Raw genomic sequence first — 19,931 nt, forward strand, 5'->3', positions numbered from 1 at the left:
ATCTACACAGGGCACTGCTGTGGCAGCATCTACACAGGGCACTGCTGTGGCAGCATCTACACAGGGCACTGCTGTGGCAGAATCTACACAGGGCACTGCTGTGGCAGCATCTACACAGGGCTCTGCGGCAGCATCCACCGAGGGCACTGTGGCACTATCTAAAAAGGGGGTGCCCAATCTTGACATGTGTGCTAACTGAGCACTGCTGTGGCAGCATCTACACAGGGCACTGCTGTGGCAGCATCTACACAGGGCTCTGCGGCAGCATCCACCGAGGGCACTGTGGCACTATCTAAAAAGGGGGTGCCCAATCTTGACATGTGTGCTAACTGAGCCGCCGGACTGCATTTAGTGACACTTAAACTGGAAAGCTGGATTGTTGAAATAAGCACGTGGAGAAATATCTCAAATTTTAAACCTAGCGGTATTATTATAGTAATATAGTGTTATAGTAGTTCAAATAACGAATTGATTAACAATAATTTTGTATTGTATCAGATTTGAAATTCATGCGGTCCGACCACTTCACATTTTTTCTATATGCGGCCCACTTACCCGGCCGAGTTTGAGACCCCTGGTCTAGGGCCTTATTTCCAATAAAGGGTAGTGTAATGGGTTATCCAATGAATAATTTTCATACCAAAAGTCTGTTAAGAACTGTTTCAAAGTAATTTGCAGTGCTTTTAGCATTAAAAAAAATATCCATGATACTGCAGAGACCCTGCTCCTTTCCTGACTAGCAGGGCAGAAAGCTATTTCTATTGGGTGCTCTGCAGTGAACAGAGGATCACTGCGCAGAGACTTGGCTGTGGAGAGAGAAACTCAGTAGGCATGTCCACCAGCGCATTAAGTGGACCAGCACACTGCTATACACTTCAGCATCTGATGGAGCATGCCATAAGCCTCTGTATGAAATCAAAAACATACAGAGGTACAGTATGAACCTTTATGGGAGCTTTATTACGTATGTAATATGGCCGCTTGCTTCAGCCCTTGAAAAGAAAACCATGAACCTTTGCTTCAAGAAACGCCAAAGCACCATTGAGTAGAACGGTCATCTATTAATTGGATAATGAATAATCTTCAAGTGATGGATTTCACATCTACCCTCTCTGTCATTGCACATTTGCTCCTTTATATTAAAATTCAAAGAACATGTAAAATTACTATTCTTAAACTCATAAATAATGTGCAGCAGGGACTAGAAGTGCTTTATTCCAGGTTTATAGCCTTTCTAAAATTCTAAATTAGACCGTTTGTTTACTGTATCATTAGGTAATGGGACTAATCGCTTGATCTAGTTACAAAGCAAAAATGTTCTCATTGCAATCACAAGTAATAGACAGAATGGTAGCCTTGAGTGGGATACAGGATACGTGTCATATAGTTCACCTATAAAAAAGGTGCACTTCACTATATAGAAGTATATTTTATAGTCATTAGCGGTTGTTTAACCCTTTTATAACCACGCTTGTTTTCATTTGACAGTTAGTGTAATATAAATTATATATATTAATAATAGAAATAATAAAACAACAACTTTTTGTCAGTGTAGGAACTAGGAGTTGGCAAGTAACGACAGCCATGTTTAGTAGCTGTGGTCCCAGTACACTTCACGTAATAGGAGGCAATCATAGCGGAACGTTTCTATCTTTGCTCTTCCCTCCTTCAGATTTTATTTGGACATACATTTTTATACAATAGATCTTTAAGGCGTTCCTCCAGCAGAAATGTTTCACTGGTGACCTGATTTCTTATGTGAGGTAACGGTGTGTAGTCTTTCTCACAAGTTCAACCAATTGCGATCCAGACTTTTCCGGCCTATACTTAGTGAGACATGAAGTAGAATGCTGGCTCTAATTTTTCTGTCATTAGGTCACTTCCTCTGTTAGCGCTTCCTTGCCGTCAACAACAATGGGAGAAACCCTCCTAGGCCTCATGCACACGAAAGTGTTTTTGCGTCTGTAATTCGTGCGGATGAATTGCGGACCCATACATTTCTATGGGCCCATGCACACAACCGTGGATTGCTTGGTCTGTGCATTGGCCGAGATCCCGGACCGCTCATTGAAATCAATGTGTGCACGCTCTGTGAATTGCGGATGGCCCCCAAATGACACTTCGCAGCCGTCCGTGCCGTAATCACGGAACGTGCACGCAGCTACGGCCGTGTGCATGAGCCGTTATTCACCCAAGCGTGTCTGACTTCACGGACAGTTTTTCATGCATATGAATGTCTGTGTTGCTATTGCCTGTTATTTGTTTTTCCCATCCGCAATTCTCCCCTGAAAGCGCTTCTTGGTGTTACTTTTGTCTTTTTATTTGCATTTCTTAGCAACTGTTCCATCAAAAACGTACCGTGTTCTGTCCATTTTTTTTCACACATCCATCCAATGGGCGAGTCTGGTCCCCAGAAACGGACCACAAAAGGACATGCGGTGAGTTTCCTGCAACGCACTCACGCTTCGTGAAAAAAACAAAACGTGTGAATAGCCCCATTGAGTTGTATGTGTCAGTGGGTTGTCCGTTGTTAAAATTGATAGCACACGCACGAGAAACACGTTTGTGTGAATAAGGCCTTAGTCACAACTATTTACTGTGCACAGACATAATTGTGTCAGACTGACCAGAGTGTTCCCCTTACTTTATAGTCTATATAATTACAAGTAGTTTTTTTCTCATCTGTGTAAATCCAAAAGCTCACAGCGCACTAAAATGACCCGGGGATATAAAAGGATGCTCTCACCTCTAAGGCCTCATTCACACGAGCGTATCCGATTCAGTGAATCGGGTCCGTGTGTGTTGTGTTATGCATCAGTGTGCTTTGCGAGTGGCTTGCGTAATTCACGCACTCGCAAAGCACATCTTTTTAAAATAATTTTCAACTGAATTGATACGCAAATCCCGCACCGCACACGCACGTGCATCCGTGTGCGGTGCGTGGTTTTCACGCACCCATTGGCTTCAATCTTCAATGGGCGCGTAGGTGCGTGATAACGCAACAATATAAGACATGCAGCGAGTTTCACGCAATGGACTCTGGTGTGAATGGCCCCATTGAAAACAATGGGTTTGTGTGCTGTGCATTGTTTCAACGCACAGCACACGGACGTGATTCATCCTTGTGTGAATGAGGCCTAAGTATTCAAAAGAAAGGTTTAGCGTTTATATAACTATATATTAAAATAAAACACTACTGACTGTAATAAAGACACATTTTACATTGACAGCGAGGAACAGAAAAATCTCAAAAGACGAGTGACTCCGGTTTGCTTGAATAATTGCAACACCGATTATGCCATGTAAACACGTGGCAGATTTGTTGCCGATTTTCGGTGCAGTATAATGCCAGGTCATAAAACAGTACAGATTAGAGCGCAGCATGTTCTATTCTGCTGCTAATTTGTACCAAATTTGATGCATATTTTACCCATTGCAATGCAAAAGGTGAAATCCGTTGCAAAATCCACATCGTAATACGCTGCAAAAATCTACATGTAACACATGCATATTTTGACACAGATCTCGGGCCATCTCCATAGTAGCAAATATACGCTGCGTGTGCACATGTCCCGAATGCTTAAAAGCACAGCACTACAGGGTATATGATTAGGCCCAGGAGTATGAACACTATAAAATATCAAAGGTAAAGAAGAGGAATGTGTTCTCACCTATAGGCTGGTAAGTAAAGTTGATTTGCCGGTACCACTGGAAACTCAGTCGTTTCAATTCTTCCTTGTCATGTAGAGGAAATATCTGAATCAATACACCGCTGGTCTGCATTCTCCTGACTAAAACAAGCAGAAAGCCAAGTAAGAGAAATGTAAACTGCGCGTGAAATCGGCTATATACTTCCATATGCTCCAATACACAACATTTAACAGTTTCTATCTATATCATTAAAGCTTAGGTCACGTTAGTGGAGTAAAGTTAAAACGCTGTCTGTTTCCCAGGACAACCAGCAGAATTATCGAAAGCAGCTATGTATATAACAAACATCTAAAAAAACGGAAAATTCATAGACAAAACAGAACAAGCTAAAGTATTTACAAAGTTACTACATTTTTTTTATGCCAACTGAAGCAATGTGAAAAGCAGAATTAGCGTTACTCTGATGCGCGACTGCAATTGTCTAGTCAATAAGACGTACATTGTTTCTTCACAGATACTTTACAGAGCTTTTAACCATTAAATCACATTACGGCGCCATAAATTCAGTTATAAATACCAGCCTCATACATCAGCAGATATGGTTACAAACTACCGATATTAACAGGTTATTCCATTAGTAGAAAAAGTAGCAGTCGTCCATTGGCTGTGCCTGGTATTTCAGCCTAGTCACTCAAATAAGGTTCAGCTGCAATAGAAGCCTGTAAATATTACAATACGCTGCAATGTATAAGTGTGTTTGTCCCCGAGGTGGAATAAAAAAAAATGTAAAAAACTGTTTAATAACGTGTTTTGTAATATACAAAAAAAATAACAAAATAATAATACTTAAAATAAAAAAACGTTTTGCATTATAATGTAAAAATAAAAAAGAAATAATATTGCCATGTCCATAAAAGTACAAACTATTCAAATATAACTTTATTTAACCTTCAGGGTGAACACCGCAAAATAAATAAAATAAAAAAAATCTCTGAAATTAGGTTTTTTGGTTACCTTAGCTCCCATAAAAAAAATTTTTTATAAAAAGTATGTACCCAAAAATTGTACCAATAAAAACTACAGCCCACAAAAAACAAGTTCTCACACTGCTCGATGAAAAAATATAAAATTTATGACTCTCAGAATATGGTAACAAAACGTTTTCAATACTTTTTTCTTTGTTAAAGTAGTACATCAAAAAAGAAAAACTAAATACATTTATTATTACCATAATCTTAAATACCCACAGAATAAAGTTAACATTATATGGTACATTACATGTGGTCATTAAAAATTGGAACTAGTCATGCAAAAAACAAGCCGTCATAGAACTAGGTCTACAGAAAAATTAAAAAGTTAGGGCTTTTGGAAGGCGGGGAGTAAAATTAAAACTGAAAAAAATGGCTGCGGTGGCAAAGGTTAAAGTAAATGCTTTTCTTTCAAACCATTCCTATTTTGGTTCTAATCAAAAGATTCTGGACCCTCTGTGTTACAATTGGATTTGGTTTAGAACTAGACTGGGCAGCGGAGCCTAACGGAAAATCCATTCTTCCCACTATAAACCGCTCACGGTTCCCAGAGTAAATGGCCAAAACATTCACCAATTGCAAAAGATGACGGCTGGCAGATGGCACCATTGTAACGGTAGCAAAAAGTGAAACAGAGATGCGATCAAGTCAGGCAAATGGTCAAGGCTGGCAGTGTAATTCAGGCAAGGATCAGGGCAGGCAGTGGAGAGGAACGCAAAGTCAGAAACACGCTTGGTCACAAAGGAACACAACACCAAATCACGTCACTGAAAAGTAGTACGTTTATTGCTCCGGCATCTGCATGCAAAGCGGAGGAAGAATCTATAGTCACAGGTGGGTGTTACACAGCAGGACACGCAAAATCCTGTGTACTGGCCCGAAGCGAATGTACGCAGGACCATCAGGATACAGTAAAGGACAGCAGCAGCCAAGGACCATGCAAGTAGACGCTGATGGTAGCTAAATATCGGCCATCTGCTGAAACAGCATTTGCATTCACTAGTTGTTAGGAAAAATGTATATAAAGCCATGGAGCTCTTCAACTTGTAATGTGTGACAACAAGTGCAAGGTATCAATTAGTCAGTGTGAGAAAATACTTTATAGATGAGCCATGTAATTGTCACCTTTACTTTTGAAGAAGAAGAGCAATTTGCATATTTCCTTATGTCGGCATTGCCTAAAATCACTCCACCTTTCTGCTGACTCTACCTAAGGAGACAGAGTAACCCAGTGTGGCTCTATCCAAAGTAATTCACATACACTACCGTTCAAAAGTTTAGGGTCACTTAGAAATTTCCTTATTTTTGAAAGAAAAGCACAGTTTTTTTCAATGAAGATAACATTAAATTAATCAGAAATACACTCTATACATTGATAATGTGCTAAATGACTATTCTAGCTGCAAACGTCTGGTTTTTAATGCAGTATCTACATAGGTGTATAGAGGCCCATTTCCAGCAACCATCACTCCAGTGTTCTAATGGTACATTGTGTTTGCTAACTGTGTTAGAAGGCTAATGGATGATTAGAAAACACTTGAAAACCCTTGTGCCTCATGTTAGCACCGCTGTAAACAGTTTTGCGGTTTAGAGGAGCTATAAAACTGACCTTCTTTTGAGCTAGTTGAGAATCTGGAGCATTACATTTGTGGGTTCGATTAAACTCTCAAAATGGCTAGAAAAAGAGAGCTTTCATGTGAAACTCGACAGTCTATTCTTGTTCTTAGAAATGAAGGCTATTCCATGCGAGAAATTGCCAAGAAACTGAAGATTTCCCACAACGGTGTGTACTACTCCCTTCAGAGGACAGCACAAACAGGCTCTAACCAGAGTAGAAAGAGAAGTGGGAGGCCCCGCTGCACAACTGAGCAACAAGACAAGTACATTAGAGTCTCTAGTTTGAGAAATAGACGCCTCACAGGTCCTCAACTGGCAGCTTCATTAAATAGTACCCGCAAAACGCCAGTGTCAACGTCTACAGTGAAGAGGCGACTTCGGGATGCTGGCCTTCAGGGCAGAGTGGCAAAGAAAAAGCCATATCTGAGACTGGCTAATAAAAGGAAAAGATTAATATGGGCAAAAAGCACACAGACATTGGACAGAGGCAGATTGGAAAAAAAGTGTTATGGACAGACGAATCGAAGTTTGAGGTGTTTGGATCACACAGAAGGACATTTGTGAGATGCAGAACAACCTAAAAGATGCTGGAAGAGTGCCTGACGCCATCTGTCAAGCATGGTGGAGGTAATGTGATGGTCTGGGGTTGCTTTGGTGCTGGTAAAGTGGGAGATTTGTACACGGTAAAAGGGATTTTGAATAAGGAAGGCTATCACTCCATTTTGCAACGCCATGCCATACCCTGTGGACAGCGCTTGATTGGAGCCTATTTCATACTACAACAGGACAATGACCCAAAGCACACCTCCAAATTATGCAAGAACTATTTAGGGAAGAAGCAGGCAGCTGGTATTCTATCTGTAATGGAGTGGCCAGCGCAGTCACCAGATCTCAACCCCATAGAGCTGTTGTGGGAGCAGCTTGACCGTATGGTACGCAAGAAGTGCCCATCAAGCCAATCCAACTTGTGGGAGGGGCTTCTGGAAGCATGGGGTGAAATTTCTCCCGATTACCTCAGCAAATTAACAGCTAGAATGCCAAAGGTCTGCAATGCTGTAATTGCTGCAAATGGAGCATTCTTTGACGAAAGCAAAGGTTGAAGGAGAAAATTATTATTTCAAATAAAAATCATTATTTCTAACCTTGTCAATGTCTTGACTATATTTTCTAGTCATTTTGCAACTCATTTGATAAATATAAGTGTGAGTTTTCATGGAAAACACAAAATTGTCTGGGTGACCACAAATTTTTGAACGGTAGTGTAGCTAATCAGATTTCTGCTCCGTGCTGATGAGGCCCAAAAGACTGAAACATGTCTTATCACTGACAAGTGTCTCTGGTCAAATGAACATGATCAAGTCCCAATTTTGTAAAACTAAAATACTTGTCACATAGATTATATCTTTTTCATCATCATCACACCTAAGTTTACAAGGATGCCAAAGTCTACTAAAATAGGAAAAAGTACCATTGATTCATTGTTTTCTTTTCTGATTCAATATTGATCTTGGCTATGGAGTCAGATTTCTTAAAACCATCATTCAACTAGAATGAGATTGCTAAACCCTGCTTTGAGATAAGATTCTGCATTCCAGAAAGATCGGTGCAGAGTTCTATTTATGGGTGTGTCATTTATACTGCAGTGACACCTAGTGAAAACTCAAGGTACTGTCATACAACTTGTATTTCCAGAAATGAACAAGATTTATACAATGGCTAATAAGGTCAGCCAAGTGCAACATAAGTAATCCACAGATTATACCACACATATACTCAACACAGGTGTGTACCTGGTCTAATAAATTCCTTTTATAAAGCCATTCAACTCAACAGGTGTGTGACAGTAGCCATAGAAAGGCAGGAGTTTTACTGATGCTGACATTCGTATAGCTTACCCAACATTATATTAAATAAATCCCAATCAATGCATAGGCAGCTCAAGATGTATATTCAATGTAGTGTAGCAAGAATTGTTGGGTGCAACCTCAATATCTTGGGTCTATTTCTTTTCCTCAGCTGCTTTTTGTAATATGTACATTTTCTCTTTCTCCAAGCTTGCCAAGTGGGTGTGATGTAGCTTTGCTGTCTGCTTTGAGCCAATCAGCTGCCCCACCCCTGCCGCTCCTCCTCCCCTCCCACAGCTTGCAGACTCTCACACAGACTAGGCCTCATGCACACGAACGTATTTTTTTCCTCCCGTAAATACTGCCGTATTCGACCAGTATTCCACCAGTATTTACGGACCCATGCCCGTAAATACGGGCCCGTTGTCACCAGTATTCCACAGGTATTTACGGACCCGTTTTCTTTGAAAAATTACACTGCACTAATCGGCAGCCCCTTCTCTCTATCAGTGCTGGATAGTGAGAAGGGGCAGCCATTTCGGGCAGAGTTTCCGCAGCAGAACGCAGCGATTGTAAGTAAAAGAAGTATACGTACCCCGGCCGTTGTCTTGGTGACGCGTCCCTCTTTTGACATCCAGTCCGACCTCCCTGGATGACGCGGCAGTCCATGTGACCGCTGCAGCCTGTGATTGACTGCAGCAGTCACATGGGATGAAACGTCATCCCGGGAGGCCGGACTGGAGGAAGAAGCAGGTAAGTTAACTTTTAATACTATTAACTCCAGTGGTAGTCACTGTCCCGGGTGCTGAAAGAGTTACTGCCGATCAGTTAACTCTTTCAGCACCCTGGACAGTGACTATCCCCTGACATCGCCTAGCAACGCTCCCGTACTTACGGGTGCACACAGGTAGCCACCCGTAATTACGGGAGCTCCATAGACTTCCATGGGCCTGCCCGTGCCGTAATTACGGCCTGAAATAGGACATGTTCTATATTTTTCAACGGCATGGGCACCTTCACGTAAGCAAACGGGAAGGTACCCGTGGCCAATAGAAGTCTATGGGCCCGAAATCACGCGCCGTAATTATGTCAGTTTTTACGTTTGTGTGCATGAGGCCTCAGGGATAGATACTGCAGCTGCATCTTCCTTCTCTCCATCTTCCCCGTCTTATCTACCATTCTACACTACGTAGATTTTGGGGGAACTACAAGCTGCGTTAAGGTGATGAAGATACTATACAAAGTTTCATGTATTCACATGTATCATTTATTTATGGAAAATGATAGTACCCATCACCAGAAACAGGCAATTCGTTTTGTTTTTGTTTTTTTGAAAAGTCAATACCCCCAAAAATTGTTTTTTTTTAGATATGACTGAAGAAAAAAAAAAACAGCTGCATGCCAGTAAGCAAATGACCCATCACCCCGCAGTGGACCATGCCCAGCGTCTTGCCACAAGTCACCAGGGCAGGATACACTAACAAGATACTGACTAAAAGAGCGCACTATCTACTGAAATAATACTGCAATTATTGATGCATATATAATACAAACTGATTTTTAGTGATAGGTTCCCTTTAAAAAACTGGTGTTTACTATTGCGGGTGGTCATTGCTTCCTGTGACTGCGCTTTCATGCTATTGCCACTGCATTTTGGGATGTCTGGGTAGCTGCATCGGTGTATTTTTTTTTCCTTTTATGCCATGCTCATTTCCTTTCTGCTTCCCTAGACTGCTGTTGTATTTTGCGCTTCTTTTGGGTTGTGATGTTCACCCTCCTGTTTGGGCTGTGCCCTTATTGTCATGCTATTTTTTTATGGGGACACATTTTCTCCGACTGTGTTTGTACTTGTTTGTATTAAAACCAATAAAAATGTTGAATATGAAAAAAACAACAACTGGTGTTTACATTTTTTTATATTCAATATAGGGCACAGAGCAGTGATTCCCAACATTAAGGCTGTGTTCACATGGGACAGATACGCTGCGTAATAGCACGTAGCGTATCCGCCCTGTGCGCCGCAGGGAATTCCGGGCAAAAAAACGCACCAAATTGTGGTGCCATTTTTTGCCCGGAATGTACGCTGCAGAAAATTGCAGTACGTTTCATCCGAGGAGACCACTGCAGACTGTGATTGGCTGCAGCGGCGGGCACGTGGGATGAAGAGTCATCCCAGGAGGTCGGCCCTCTGATGTCATCCAGGCCGGCCTCCTGGGATGATGTTTCATCCCATGTGACCGCCGCTACAACCTGTGATTGGCTGCAGCGGTCACATGGGATGAAACGTCATCCCAGGAGCCTGCGCTGAAGGGAGGAATAGAGAGTTCTGGGTAAGTACGGTATGAGTTGAAAGAATAAAATTCCGCACTGCAGGTCAATTTCTGAGCGTTTTTTCCGATCAGTATTTACGCAGCGTGTGGATAAGATTTATTTGATCTCATCCACTTTGCTGCCACTGTATTTGCTGTGGATTAAAAAAAAAACCACAGTATTTACACAACGTGTAAACTGACCCTAATAGGCTATGTTCACACAGGGCTGATACGCTGCATAAAAGCACGCAGCGTATCCTCCCTGTGCGCCGCAGGGAATTCCGGGTGATAAACCGCACGAAACTGTGGTGTAGTTATTTGCCAGGAATATCCGCTGCGGAAAACGGCAGCATTTAGGTGGCCTCCTAGCAGGCCGGCGTCTTGGGATGACGTTTCATCCCAGGAAACCGATGCAGCCTGTGATTGGCTGCAGCGGTCACATGGGATGAAACATCATCCCAGGAGGCCATCATGGAGGAAGAAACATAACTCTGGGTAAGTGTAAGATTTTTTTCATTTTCTGAATTGCAATTTTTGCTGCAGAATCGAAAACGCGACTTCTGCTATTTGTTGCGGGTTTTGCCTCCAAATGGGGAAAGCATGCAACAAATAAAAAGCGTTTACGCAAATACAATGGACAAGCTACAGATTAAAAAACTGCACAGCATATCAATATCTGATAACTTTTACCCTCAATATTTACACAGCGTGTGGATGAGATTTGTTCTCTCTTATCCACTCTGCTGCTACTGTATTATGCTGCGGATTTTCCACAACTAATTCCGTTACGGATAATCCGCCGTATTTACTTGTGTGAACTGACCCATACCATGGGGGGGGGAAACCCTAACTGAACAATCTTTCAACCACTGGAAAACCGCTTCCCCCATTCCAATCTCACAGAAGTTTGATATAGGGGTGGATAAAGCAATCTATAATTCTTTCACTGGGCTAGATTCTTGACCCTTATAGTTTGCTTTGAGCAACTACTGCACTTTTAATTTTCACCAGTTTTGATCAATCTCCCTCAATATGCTTTAGGTCATAATATTTAATAAGGCCAGGGCGCTGATCAGTTGATCGCCGTGGGTCCTGCCTCCCTAACTCCTGGCAATCAGCGGTCCTATCACCAGCCATTCAAATGTAGCATTACAGGGCGGCCATTCAAATAACAGGGGTTGTCTTTATGAGACAACCCCATGTAATAATATTATGATTGTTCTTTAAATACCATTAATATCTAAAGCTACGAACGTAAAACATTAAAAATGCCAAGAACGTAAAAAAATGTAAAGTGGCCATATTTAAACTTACACTGAGAGCACTTATAGACATTGGCAAAAAAACTCAATAGAAAAAGTACAAATTGCACACTTTTTGTTATCAACATCAAATGGGCTCACAATATTGATTGTGTGAATAGATTTAATCACTCTAAGGATTTCAACGTCATTTAGAAAAGTCCGACTCAACACAAGTGGTTGCCAATTTACTTAATTGAAAGCTGGTAACTGTACTAAATAGCTTAATATTTCAAAGAGTCATTAAACAGTCAAACCTTATATCCAGATTTAATGCAAACGTTAAAAGCAAAGCTTTATCCTCTGAAAAGGAACAATAGGACGGCTGGATTAAACTGCACTTTTTTGTTTTGTATGGGGGCAAGGTCAGGAAACCCATCTGGGCACACACCAGATAGGGTAGCAGTCAATATAACACCATAAATGGCTCCGTTTGTGGGTTAGAAATAATATTTGTTACTACCTTTGGGAAATGCTTTTTATATTCTTCTATATTCTTTTTATATTATGATGGCTGCTTTTTAGATCTACTCCATGGTGCTATGATCAGTGGCTTCAATGTCGAGAAGGAGTCATCAGAGTCTCAGGCTATTACTCTGTCCCTTCCCTGTGCTATACACTGCAGCTCTACCTTTCCAGGTTGGCAACGTGTATAAGAACAAGCCCTCCATAAGGAAGCCCTTCCATAAGGAATTCAAGGTAGGGATCACATTACAGTACGGATTAAATGATTATAAACTAGACTCCGAAACGGCCACACGCATACAGAGGTCACAAAGGCTTGTTAAGGGGGTAGCCTAGAAATGTTGCACTTGATGCAGTGATGTCTTGGGAAGACACAAAACCCCTAGACTTTCATAGTATTGTTTTATTTTATAAAATATGCCTACTTTGGCCATGGAGTACACTTGCCCTGTCACCCAGTGGCTAGTTCACCTGGCAAAAAGAAAACTAATAGCCACAGGTTAGACCGTTTCAACTGACTCAAGACAACGTAAGAGCATAAAGACCATGAATATCTTAAATTAAGATTAAAACATAATATATTTTATTAGGCAACAACATAAAAAAGACAAAGTGAAACATACGAGTTAAAAATAGATGCTATCAACAACATGCATACAATCTATGTATCCAATGAAAGCTGGCAGTTGTTTTCAATGACGTGTTATATATCAAATAGACATGATCACATTAGTGTGCCACTAAGGAAAAACCGCATACTCAAATTGTTATAATAATGATAATGAATAAAGAACTTTCACATATATATGGAATGATATTATGAAGGTTAGCAGAAGTGTTATGCGTAATTGGCAATAGCGAACTTAGATAATATCACAGTACATAGCAATAGCAACGTCAAGATAGTGATTTACACACAAACAAAAAAAGCAGCTGTACGTACTACATGACAGAATGAACACAAGAATTGTGGAGTGACTAGCGTGTCTGACCGCCTCGACGCGCATTTCGTCGTAGTTCTCCTCAGGAGGCGTGGTTTTAGGAAATGTTAGGGACGCCTTTAAAGAGGCTCTGTCACCACATTATAAGTGCCCTGTCTCCTACATAAGGAGATCGGCGCTGTAATGTAGGTGACAGTAATGCTTTTTATTTAAAAAAAGATCTTTTTTCAAAAAGTTAGGAGCGATTTTAGTTTATGCTAATGAGCTTTCTTAATGCCCAAGTGGGCATACTTTTACTTTCGACCAAGTGGGCGTTGTACAGAGGAGTGCATGACACTGACCAATCGGCATCATGCACTCCTCTCCATTCATTTACACTGCTCTAGCGATATAGATATATCACTATGTGCAGCCTCATACACAAGCCCTAACATTACTAGTGTCCTGATAATGAATATACATGACCATCCAGCCGGGACGTCATGTGTACTCAGAATCCTGACACTTCTGAATCTTTTCTGTGAGATTCCAGCAACGGATACGAAATCTCGCAAGATCTCGGAGCTAAACGAGATTTGGTTTCACAAAAAAAGAGTCAGAAGTGTCAGGATGCTGAGTACACATGACGTCCAGGCTGGATGGTCATGTATATTCATTATCAGGACACTGTAGTAATGTTAGGGCTTGTGTATGAGGCTGCACATAGTGATATATCTATATCGCTAGTGCAGTGTAAATGAATGGAGAGGAGTGCATGATGCTGATTGGTCAGCGTCATGCACTCCTCTGTACAACGCCCACTTGGTCGAAAGTAAAAGTACACCCACTTGGTCATTAAGAAAGCTCATTAGCATAAACTTAAATCGCTCCTAACGTTGTGAAAAAAGATAGTTTTTTTAAATAAAAAGCATTACTGTCACCTACATTACAGCGCCCATCTCCTTATGTAGGTGACAGGGCACTTATAATGTGGTGACAGAGCCTCTTTAAGAAGGTTGATTTGGCCAATGGGATAATATTTTATAACCGAAACGGATATATGGACCAGACTGATAGGGCTATGGAACGTCGAACTGGAAGACTACGACCTACGTTGTCTATGAAGGGTTTTCCTTTTACAGTATATTACTTCCAGTCCATTATTCTTTGAGTGCTAACATACTGTTTTTATCATCCATTGTGATATAATATGCCTTTGTCACACTGTCAATCATTAAAAACCCCAATAAAAAAAGTATTTGAAAACATTGGCATTATGCTGGTAACACTAAGCCGGATTTGGCATGGGCTCTATGACACAAACAAGTAAGTCTGGGCTCACACAGCTCACTTGCCACAAGTGTTTCAATAGTAAACCCATTAGGGTTTAAAAGCCTCATGCAGCAACTGTGCTTTAAACACAGAGCGTGTCTCTGACCTTAAGAACTAAAAATTACTTTACGGGTCAATGCACACGATTTGTTTATGTGCGGTTTTGCCGTGTGTATTTGCGTGCGGCAAAACTGCAACGTAATACTGTACCAGCATAGACAATGAGATTCCAGGAAATCTCATTTATACGCTGCAGTATGTTTCTGCATGTAAATTGACCTGCCTTGCAGATTTTGAAATCCACAGCATGTCAATTTATCTTGCGTTTCCATTTGCGATTTGTGTATGCCTAGTGCTGAGGAAAATCGCACCACAATCCGCAGCATGAAAACGCGCCGAAAAACGCATCAAAATGTAAAAACCGCACCCGAAAACGCATCAAAATACTCATGATTAGGTGTAGTTTTTACCTGCGAATTTCCTGAGTAATTTTGCAGTTTTGGTGCATATTTTCCATAGCAAAATACGCAACGTGTGCATGTAGCCTAATGATAAGTCCCAAAAGAGAATTTATGTCCTTGTCTTCATCTTAACAATGTATCACTTTTTCACAAATCTGACCCTGTACATATAAGGTATACATCTACTACAATTAAAGGGGTTGTCTCATGAAGGGCATACAAGGTAATATAGAGTACATCATAATAGCACATATGGACGTCATAGAGCGGGGAAATCAAATACTCAGGAACCCCTGTTCAGATCTCTGCCAGACTTAGCCCAGCATTACATGATTGGCCATTCATTTGAATAACTGGCATGTAATTCCACATTTCCCCTGCAGTGGCCAGCAGCGATATCAGTTTGCCAGACCTGTGGCGATCAGTTTATCATTTGAAAAAGTGATTGTCTTGGTAAGTTTAAAGGGGTTTTCGGAGACTATAAAAAAAAATACTGATAAGTGCCTACTGTATATGTGCCTGAATGATCAGCAGATGATGCAACTATAGCTCAGAAGTAATTATATTTAATTTTCATTATTTTACCCAGCTCTGTACAGCATCTCTGTTTTCATGCTGCCAGGGCTTTCTGTAGGCAGAATTACCATGTAAAGGACTACAGTTCCCATGATCCCCCCCTCACAGACATTGCCTCTATTTACAGCTGCCTTCATGCCGTAAACCTTTAATATTGGTATGATTAGTAATGCCTGCCTATCCTTGTTTTCTCACCATGAAACTCCACTGCTTTAGGGCCTGTTCACATAACCGTTCGGCTTCCGTTTTTAATGGATCCGTTAAACTTTAACGGAAACCCTGTTAAAACCGGAAACAAACGGAAGCCCTCATTTGTGTTTTCGACGGATCTGTTTTGACGGATCCGTCAGTAAAACGGATCCTTTACATTCCGTTTGCATCCGTTCGTATCCGTTTATAACGGATCCGTTATTGTTGATACTACTTGTTTTTGTTTCAATTTTTCTGCACATGCTCAGCTCTGCAAAATTATGTGTTTGCAGAGCTGAGCAAAGACAATATAAAACTTTTGGCACCGTCCTTTAAAAAGTCATAATTTTTTAAATACAGCAAAACAAAACCCATATACCCCCCAAAACAACCAAATGGGTAGAGAGCCCACAGAGCAGACCGCTTCAATACCCATATACACCCCAAAAAAGCCAAATGCATAGAGAACCTTTACAGAGCAGGCCGCTGCAATACCCATATACCCCCCAAAACAGCCAAATGGATAGAGAGCCCACAGAGCAGACCGCTTCAATACCCATATACACCCCAAAACAGCCAAATGCATAGAGACCCTTACAGAACAGACCGCTGCAATACCCATATATACCCCAAAACAGCCAAATGCATAGAGAGCCCACAGAGCAGACCGCTTCAATACCCATATACACCCCAAAACAGCCAAATGCATAGAGACCCTTACAGAACAGACCGCTGCAATACCCATATATACCCCAAAACAGCCAAATGCACAGTCGACTACGCTATTGATTCCGTTGGAAAACCGGAAACCAGCCGGAATGGTGACGAACGGAAAGCATTAGCGATGTTTCCGTCACCATTGAGATCAATGGTGACTGAAACAGAAGCTGTGCTGTCACTTTCACTTTCCGTTGCGGGGTTCACCCGACGGAACCCTCCGACGGAACCCCGGAACGGAAATGAACGGTGATGTGAACAGGCCCTAACTTTTTTTTTTTTTATTGTATATAATACAAATAGTGCAGCATTAGGACTTTTAATGTTCAACACGTCACCATATTTCAAAAGTTTAATTTGAGACCTGAAAGACATTTTAGCACCCCAAGCAAATTACCCACCTTCTGGATGAAGCCTTATGTTGCAAAGGACATCATCAATCTGTATTTATAAGACTGAAATGATGAGATTAGTACAGAATAGAATCTGTACTAACTGCATTTACTATTGTACGCAACTGTAACGTCCGTGGTCGCTGACCACGAACTCCCTCCATCCAGTTGACGCCCTTCTCTCCAGAGATGTCTGCACATACGGCCGTCCTGTTCCACAGTGACCACCAGGGTGCACTCGCGAGCTCAGTCCAGACTTAAGAAGCCAAAGCACATGCAGGTGGGAGATTGAGCTGATTGCTCCCAGAGAACCCTGAGCTATAAGAAGGGCTGTGCCCCTCCCTGCAATGCCTGAGCGTTGTTTGTCGTGTCCAAAGTTTGTCTATGCAAATGGTTTCCTAGTGTTTTCCAGTTCCCAGTGTCCCCCGTCCCTGTATCCTGTGCTATCCTTGTCAAGTGCCGTGCTGAGCTGTAGTTGTGCTGTGTTGTATTCCCAGCCTGTCCTGCTACTCCACGCCTGACGTCTACCTGCTGCCTAGTTCCAGTCGAGCCTGTCTTGCTACTGTCCGAGCTGCCACAGGTACCCTATACAAACTATAGACTATTACCTGCGCCCTGTTGGCCAGCTACCATACCGCCAAGGCGGTACGGCCCAGTGGGTCCACGAAACCAACGTGACAGTAACTCTGGGATAAGAATATGAGAATACTGTAGAAGGATCAATATATGTTATATGTCCAAGTCTCATAAAATCTAGAAATGTTTCCCACTCAATCTTCACTCGATAATATGGTACAATATATTTTAACCTTAAACATAAATTTTTTGCTAACTTTTAAAAGTAACTATTGATTTCCTGATCATACAATGCCGCCAACTCTGTCCAGACCTGTTCATCAAGAGGTTCTCCTGTTTCATGTAAGATTAGTCTGATTGAAGAAGACTATAAAAATGCACTTACCTATTGATTTTCCAGGATAAAGCTTGGACTGCGGATAACCAGGAATACTTGTCTCATCTTGAGCACGTAGATTGTCAAGCTCATGTTTAATGATATACTGACTTTCGGCCATGTTGAGAAAATCTTCTCCATCTCCTGCATCAGATGGATAAATTAGAATAACATTTCATGAAACACAATGTTTTACTCTGACATAGGATATGTAGCTAGCATAAGTCTGGTGTTAACAAAAAAACAATGTAGCAATTTTGCTAAATACAACGCGTTTTGTTGTGATATGTAGTAATCGCGGCAATAAATGGCAGAATCGGTCAACAATCTTTTGTGTAAAAGGGCCCCCCCGAATACCCTTTAACGGCAGATGTCAGATGAAAGAAGGATGCGGCATGTTGAATTTCAGCATACCTGATATTTTGTTATTGTGAAAGATAAGCTAAAATAAAAAAGCAGGCTCGGCTGCGTACCTCTTTTGTCACAGATGAGTCGTCATCTCCTATGACATCACCACCCATTCTGAATCCACTCCCACCAAAGCACATATTCGCATTTATCCTGTCAGCATCAGCTTAATCCCCTCCCCACCAGCAGCCCATCCTCCCTCCCCCTTATAGCAGCATACACTACCTTCCCTCCACAGCAGCACATCCTCCCTCCCCCTTATAGCAGCATACACTACCTTCCCTCCACAGCAGCACATCCTCCCCCCCTTATAGCAGCATACACTACCTTCCCTCCACAGCAGCACATCCTCCCTCCCCCTTATAGCAGCATACACTACCTTCCCTCCACAGCAGCACATCCTCCCTCCCCCTTATAGCACCATACACTACCTTCCCTCCACAGCAGCACATCCTCCCCCCCTTATAGCAGCATACACTACCTTCCCTCCACAGCAGCACATCCTCCCTCCCCCTTATAGCAGCATACACTACCTTCCCTCCACAGCAGCACATCCTCCCTCCCCCTTATAGCAGCATACACTACCTTCCCTCCACAGCAGCACATCCTCCCTCCCCCTTATAGCACCATACACTACCTTCCCTCCACAGCAGCACATCCTCCCTCCCCCTTATAGCAGCATACACTACCTTCCCTCCACAGCAGCACATCCTCCCTCCCCCTTATAGCAGCATACACTACCTTCCCTCCACAGGAGCACATTTACTCCCCTCACTGTGGCACGTTCTTGCCGCCCTTCTGCAGCTCATACTACCCCCTCCACAGCAGCACATTTTCCCATAATCCTCTGCAATGTCAGCATGATATCCAACTCTTCCCCTCACATCTTTATTCATTCTGGTTTACTAAGTGTAGTCACTCCCAATTGGTCAGTTTGACAGCGAATTACAGAGAAACCGGCATTACTCGGATACACCGCCTAGAAGCCACAGCCTGCAGAGCAAAATATGGGACAATCTGTCCCTGTATTGTGTGGTCTTATGTGGATAAAGAGATTTGGTGGGTGGTTAAAGGGTCACAGGCTACAGCAGGGGCCCGAAGCAGGAGCTCCAACAGCCTGATGATGATCCAGCCCTGCTGATGATTCTGTTACAGATCATTACAGATACAGATGTTACAGATTATTACAGGTCTTATACCCACTGGTCTTGCTCTCACAGGTATAATTGTGTGTTTTAGGTGTAGTGGTATAGGATTTTTTAGTTGTTCCGAAGGAGAACAAGCATTTCAGTCTGCCCAAAAGTACAATGCTAAAACATGTTAACATAGTGTTAATTAGTTTTACTATTGAGACTACGCCAGTCTTCTAAAAAGAAAATTAGAGTAAGATGCGACAAACTTGTTAAGAGACACACTACTCCCAATACATTTATTGCATCTTTGGCTGTCCATGCGACACTAATGAAACCTACGTCAGCCTGGTGCTGGTGTAGATTTACACTTTAATTTTAAGCGGCCAGTTTATGGCGGAAATTATAGAAAATACAGCGGGCTGCGGTGGCCATGCCACTTCTGCTAAACACTGCCCACTTTTTGAAAAAGTGGCGAGAGCAGGGAAACGACCCAAAGTCACATTTTTTTTTGTGACTTTTGGGCTGTTTGTGACATTTCTATGCCAGAAAACTGGCACAGAAACTTTGCTAACTTCCCCCGTATAATAGAATCTATATTTTAAAGGGTAACTGTCACTTCATTTTTTTTTTAAG

At 41.9% G+C, this 19,931-nt stretch overlaps 1 protein-coding gene and 1 long non-coding RNA gene across 3 annotated transcripts in view; one reads left to right on the plus strand and one right to left on the minus strand.

The window, feature by feature from the left end:
• Positions 1–19,931, plus strand: part of LOC142652910 (uncharacterized) — an 854,242-nt gene that overhangs the window by 406,668 nt on the left and 427,643 nt on the right. The gene's annotated exons all lie outside the window — the stretch shown is intronic.
• The window catches only part of ANO10 (anoctamin 10), a 298,943-nt gene that overhangs the window by 195,029 nt on the left and 83,983 nt on the right, over positions 1–19,931 (minus strand). For both annotated transcript variants that reach the window (XM_075827148.1, XM_075827147.1), the window contains exons 4-5: positions 17,767–17,901; positions 3,672–3,791 (exon numbers count right to left, since the gene is read on the minus strand). In XM_075827148.1, coding sequence (XP_075683263.1) covers positions 3,672–3,791; positions 17,767–17,901 — 255 coding nt within the window. The remainder of the gene's footprint in view (positions 1–3,671; positions 3,792–17,766; positions 17,902–19,931) is intronic.

This window comes from Rhinoderma darwinii, chromosome 5, assembly GCF_050947455.1.
Source record: "Rhinoderma darwinii isolate aRhiDar2 chromosome 5, aRhiDar2.hap1, whole genome shotgun sequence".
Taxonomy (NCBI): Eukaryota; Metazoa; Chordata; class Amphibia; order Anura; family Rhinodermatidae; genus Rhinoderma; species Rhinoderma darwinii.